The sequence below is a fragment of the Coregonus lavaretus genome (assembly GCF_964263955.1).
Source record: "Coregonus lavaretus genome assembly, chromosome: 23".
In the NCBI taxonomy this organism is placed as follows: domain Eukaryota; kingdom Metazoa; phylum Chordata; class Actinopteri; order Salmoniformes; family Salmonidae; genus Coregonus; species Coregonus lavaretus.
The window spans coordinates 19,972,506-19,979,215 of record NC_140010.1 but is presented as its reverse complement, the minus strand read 5'-3'; the positions used below and the strand labels follow the sequence as shown (position 1 = coordinate 19,979,215).

At 39.6% G+C, this 6,710-nt stretch overlaps 1 protein-coding gene across 2 annotated transcripts in view; it reads right to left on the bottom strand.

Annotated features, from left to right (window-relative positions):
* Positions 1-5,410: 5,410 nt before the first annotated feature.
* The window catches only part of LOC311098745 (solute carrier family 12 member 7-like), a 39,598-nt gene continuing 38,298 nt past the window's right edge, over positions 5,411-6,710 (bottom strand). For both annotated transcript variants that reach the window (XR_014609662.1, XM_084139293.1), the window contains one exon: positions 5,411-6,697. Coding sequence is in view for 1 of the 2 variants with exons in the window: in XM_084139293.1 (XP_083995419.1) it covers positions 6,606-6,697 (92 nt within the window). In the remaining variant the exon portion in view is untranslated. The remainder of the gene's footprint in view (positions 6,698-6,710) is intronic.

Here is a 6,710-nt window from a genome sequence, read left to right as displayed (position 1 = left end):
AAAATGTGCACATTCTTGATCTGAGATTCGGTATGCTGTCCTAGACACCAATAGAGATGTTACAAAGAGGCGCTCAACAAGTTTAGTTAGATTGGCTAAATTTAGAATGAGGGTAAAATCAACTTTAGTGTTAATGTCCTTCAAATGACTTAAAGTGATTTGCCTAGGGCACACTTTGCACATGTGGCTGGTGGTGAAAGAGGCTCTGTGGAAGGGCAGGTGACATTCTTGTGCGATGTCATATCCAGGGCGTGGCAGCGGAGGTAGCTGTTAGTGAAGTAGAGAGGGTGGGGATTTTAAGTCTATAGGAGGTTAGGATGCCGCAGGCCTGCATCCTCTTGGAAATTTCACACGGTTCCAAATCTAACTGTTTGAGGCAGTGTAAAGGAATGGGAGTTTCAATGGGCAAGCAGGACACTGTCCATTCATTCACTGTTCATTTGATCTCCAGGGTCAAGGATTCCATTCACAGTGTACTCTTAATCGCCAATCTGCCCATGATGACAAACCTGTATGTTGTGGTTAACAAACTGTGGCTAAGGAAGGATCACACCGTAGGCATTTAGAAGTGGCCATCACAAGCATTAGTATCAGTATCTGAAACCACTATCAACCTTCTCAGAGGTAGATAAATAAAGCCTTTTCCATTTTATGTTGTAAGCCTATTCAACTCCACAGTTTTAGCATACTCATTACAGTAGAGTGAGTTTGAATTGGTCATTTTAGGCTTAAAAGTGGAGAGTGGATTAATATTTTCCCAATGCCTGCGTTGTTTCTGAGTCGGCCTACATGGTGAGAAATGAGAAGTGAGACTTGCTTTATTTTACATGATGGGAGGCCAGGTCCCCTGCTGTGTCCCTATGGTTGTTATAGGTTGTTGACTGATTGCTTTGGTAACCGCGGTAATGGCTTATGTACTGAAAAGTGGATTTTCCCCAAGAACAGCCTTTGTATTCACAGTGCTTGAAAAAAATTGAAATGTGACTTGTATGGAATGCTATTTGTGGGATGTGACTGGGTTAGCTAGCAGCTTGCAGAGGAGGGATAAATCAGGACAGTGCATGTAATTCTGATCTTTCAAACCATGGGTCAGCAATTGTCATTACCAATCTTAATCAATTCAATCAGTTCAAATCTGATTGAGCACAAGATGATTTCAAAGAAGCTTTCAAATATGGAGAAAAATAAGCCACAAAATGTACATGTTCCATGGACATTCTGCGCACACACAGCCTCCCTACAAATACACACTTTAGCCCCCAGTATTTGCTACAATCTCTGGTAGTATCACAGTTTGTGATAAACATATTTAAGTTTTAATCAATTTATGAGGTGTGATCTACTGTATGGTAAACAGCTAAACTCCATTTTCATTTCAATCATTTAGCAAATGCTCTTATCCAGAGCGACATACAGGAGCAATTAGGGTTAAGTGCCTTGCTCAAGGGCCACTTACAGATTTTGTAGTTGGTCTAGGGATTCGAACTTACAGTTACTGGCCCAATGCTCTTAACCACTAGGCTACTCCACACCATCTTAACTGTCCTCCTGCACACAATAAAGCCATACAATAATGCCTGTAGGGAAATGTCTATAATGTGAGTGAGAAAAACACTTTCCATAGAAGGTTGCCTCCTCCACCCCCATGTCTCTGAAGCAACCTCTTATAGACTAGGCTCTGGGATTGGGCTCTGGGTGTGTACAATGGTGAGAAATGGGACCCATTCTTTTATAATTCTGTCAGGCTTTGAACAGGTTGATATCTGTGGGGTACCCAGGGTGACACTGAGCTGAAAGGGCCACAGTCTGCTCTCTTTAGTCACAGACCATCAAACATCCAGGAGAGGTGAGGTGGGGCATGGATTTGGGATGGGGGCTTCCTACATTAAATGTTTAAAGATAACAGTGAAACTAAGTCTTGGCAAAGTACACACAAAAGCTGAGAAGTTTGATAACTGTTTTGAGTGTGACATAAAGCTCTCCAATGTAACTGTATAATCTCAAACCATGTCACCCTTCTGTAACCCCAATGCTAAATCAGTTTGTTCAGTTCAGTTCTCATAGCATCATTTCTGTAAGGATGCTAAAAGCAGACAGAGAACAAAAACAGGTTTCCCCTTCCCCAGTCAGACTCTAAAAAGAGAACAAGACATCCAGTGCAAGGCTCTAGAAGTCCCAGGGAAATCTGGCTAATATGGTACAGCATTATAACACCCCCATCATGCCATTTATAAGTCGGGCCAAGTAAGTGAAAAATAATGTAATAACATCTTGTGATAATAATTAACCCATAAAGGGAAAGAAAACACCATGGAGATCTTCGTTGTTCTGTAAATTCCTGGCCAATCCTCAGTTCCTAATTTGTCTGGTTTGCTCACGCATCACAGCACACCCGTATTTGAGAACTGTCTGTGAGGTAGGAGAGTTTTAGTGAGGGCTTCTCTGACAAGTAACGGGTGGCTGTACTGTCCTAATTGGGAAAACACTAATCACAAACAACATTAATATCAATAAACATGGCTCACTTGAATTAAACGCTCATGTGCTTTGGGATACAAATGCATGTTGTTAGAGGCATTATACTTCTTTCTAGAACATTAGTTAGCATTGCGTCTGTGACCCTTTAGTCTGGAAGGACTTACATAAGTTGGTTTAACACAGTAGCTGTTTGTGCTGGGCTTTTGGGACAGTTTGAGGTTGTTTGGCGTTGATTCCCAGCCACATGATAATAATCCTTGCCAGCGGAAAGCGCCCAAGCAACAAATAAGACATCATCATGGGAAATGTCATAGGATGTGCTTCAACAGCTACATGTTGGAAAGTGTTTTCAAATGTATGTCATTATGTTTTTATGGTAGGCTATGATAGTGGATGTTGGATAAGAGTAAAAACTGAGTGCAGTACAGTTTTCAAGTCCCAATTTAATGAAAGCCTTTCAATTGCTACTGATAACTGACTGGTCCAGTTTAGTTCTCACTGTCACGAGTGTTAAGCCTTTGCAAGTTATTGACAGTGGGAGGTTTTCACATTATTCTGATTGCCACCAAGACCTTTCCATTAAAGTGTTTTGAGACATTTTTCTATTGCAAGCAACACCCTCTGCTGGACAAAAAACCCAGAAACATAAAAACAAGAACTTGGTAAAACTTCTACATGGCCCCAGTCATTATTCACATTATACACACAGTCTCTTAAATATGTAGGCTATAGCTTGTTTATTCCTAAACAGTTATGGTCAATTATAGATACAATGACAGCTATGGAATCACACGTTATGAAATGGTAAGGACAACTTTCAGCAAATTCATTCATTTTCTCAAACTCCAACAGTCAAGTCTTCTCAAACAGTCGATTTTCTCAATACAATTTACACAAAAGGGAGAAAAAAAAAAGTCTAAAGAACTACAGAAGATGAAAGGAAACAGTGAATATTATGCTACCTACCGATTGTTGATGTAGAGGGAAATTTGCTGAAATTTCTCATTTTAGTTTTCAATAAACACTTATGAGTCTTAAGAGTTTACTTTTAGATATCAGATACTCTATACTATTATAATGATATGCTGATAACTTTAAATTGAAATACATGAACTCTGTCATTCATTAATTCAAAATATCTTTGGCACATCTGAACCTATAGGGCTCGTATCAGTACATATGAGGAAAATCAGCTGACATGTTTGTACTTGATCTCTGACTATTTCTATAAGGTGGATTACAGTATATAATAGGACAGCAATATGCAATACCGTCAAATAAATCTATAGTTTAATACAAAATAGTGCAAAACAATCTGAATTAATCTACCATCTGTCTTAAATGATGGATTTAGACACCATGTCATAGAGCAGGTCATAGTCTTATAGCTCGTGCATATTCAGCCAACTCATAGAAAAAACAACATCAGCCAAATCTTTGTGACAAATAACATAATTTCATATGGTGCAGACCGCAGACACATACAGGCTCCCTCAAAACACACTATAACCTTCAAACATTCAAACAAACATATAGGTAGGTACTGTAGACAGCATCACCACTGGTGGAGAGTACAACAATGTAGGAACAATGTTGACCCCATAGTCCTATGTTCACCTGCAATACTCAATGGGGACAAAAATAAACGTTTACAGTATCCCACGGGAAACACATGAATTCACATCCAAAATCTGTTGACAGAGTGCAGACAGTCACAGTACATTAAATAAATCAATAAAATAAACATTAATGATCTCAATATCGACACACCATGGCTGCTTTCCTATAGAAATGTACATGTACTGTTGGAATCTGACGTTGTGCTGCCACACAGTTGGTGAGCACAGTACATAGCATCACAGACAATTAAATAAGGTACTCTACTGTTTCCTATTACACTGTGATATGTAAACAGTAGTCAGTCACCTGATTGAGTGAATTGAAAAAGGAAACAATAAGGGCATACAGTGCAGTAGGTCTAATGTTGCACTAGACAACTTACATGTCGTGCTGTGCAGCAAAATGTGACATGATATGGACACTATGTCACTCGGTTATACACTATTCAGTAAGTCGCTTTGGATAAAAGCGTCTGCTAAATGGCATATTATATATATATTATTATTATATTATATAACCCAATGTACTGTACCGTTCATTCCATATATAACACCTAAATGATAGGCTGCCTATTTCATATATAGTGCATTACTTTTGACCAGGGCAGATACAGATGTAGGATATTAATTTGATGACAGGAAATGTAAAACTTGTAGTGTATTTAAGGTTTAGAAAGGCTTCTAAAGTTTGTAATTTACACTTTGAAATTTCAGGCTTGATTTTGACTTACGAAAAATGTATCAACCCCTACAAAAATGTCCATTAATTATAAGCCACATAATAATTCACATTTCCTGTTGCTGTAGGACTATTTTCCTGCTGTAGCAAACTGGCTCAAATTAAGATCCTACATCTGTAGGACTCTGGTCAAAAATAGTGTACTACATAGGGAATAGGGTGCCATTTGGGACACAACCATAGCCATTTGAGGATCAGATTGTACAGTTTGACTTCTGTTCTGCCTCATCTCTGACACAGAATCCAAACCATAAAGGCCTGTCATATGATTAGATCAAATAAAGCCTGGTAATTATCTTAATGTACAGTATATTAAGTTTGGTCACAACAATGGACAACAAAAATCTCAAGAGCTTTGCTTTGGTAAGAACTATTTAAAATACAAAACTATTGTGTAAAGCATATCCATATATCCTGGCTATGGCTTTATTTTAAAGCTGTTTTATCAGGTATTTACATAGACACTATGGTAAAAATGTTAATTACATAATAATGACCTTAAATAGTCCTGTAAAATAAAACAACCAATCTAATTTAGTATAACAAAACTCCATTTTTGTATTGTGGCCTCCCTATGCCATTGTGTATTTCATCAAGCTGAGATGAAAATGCTGTATTCCTATAATATAAAATAAATGTACATTTTAGTCATTTAGCAGACAATAGTGCTCAAACAATTCTCAATAAGTGAAATTTGTGAGGACATTTAATCATTTCATAATTCATGGTGTTTTGCACAAATGGCTCATATACACAACTGGATACTGAGGCAATTCACGACAAATGGCTCGCTCAAGGGCACAACTGTAGTAGGCTGTCCAACCTGGGATATAAACACCTGTCTACCATCTGAACTGAACAAGCTATATCCCATATCAGCTAAAGGCTAGACCAGGGGTTCCCAAACGTTTTAATTCCGGCCCCACTTCCAGCATTGGGGAACATCCTGCGCCCCCCCCTGCACACACGCCACGTCTATTTCTATGGGCAAAAGCACTGTTCATGACAAAAACGGTTCACACCCCTCGTTGGCGTTTTTTTTTTATTTATTTTTTACTTTTTGCAGGTTTAAAGCTTTTTCTTGCAATTCTATACATTTTGCCATGTCTAATGTTTATTCATGTGATATGAGTGACTCAAACATTACAACAAAATCTATCGGCTAAAAAAACCTAGCAAAAAAAAACACTGACATTGGCTAGATCTGGACATTTCTGACAAGTTATAAATAGCTCTCTAATGACAAGAGGAAAACTACCCAATGCACTACCCAATTTCGAAATTGCAATTCTACTATTACAACTTTCAAGAGTAAGTTGAAAGCCGGACCGTTTCTTTTTTGGGGGGGCACACCCCCCTTGCTGACCCCTCGCCCCAGTTTGGGAATCACTGGACTAGACCATACTGCATTAGTGCCTTGAGCTATGTCATCAGAGGACGTCTCTATCTATTCTAATCATTACTCATGCACTTTGTTCTACTGAAACAATTCCTATTCATAACGACTGACATGGAAAACCAGAATAGGATACGACAAGAAATAAAAAGGGAGGTTGATCCAGTGCCCTCTGATGTCCTCCGCTAGTCAGCAGTGGTGTGTGCTCAGCCTGCTCTGAGAGTGGAGGCAGCCCCCTACTGTCCTCCCATACTGTAGGGGGCGCCCAGCTCCTCTCCTGGCACTGTGGCAGAGGCTGAGGCCCAGCCACTTGGCTGGATGGCCCCACCGGAGGCTCTGAGGCTGCACCATGCCCGCCCTGTATCTGCTGGCGCTAAGAATAGATGGTGATCACCTCCCTGCCTCCTCCACGCACCAGCAGCACCCGGTCCAGCCCATCCATAAGAACCTCCAGGAACTCCATGTCTACAGGCCATGG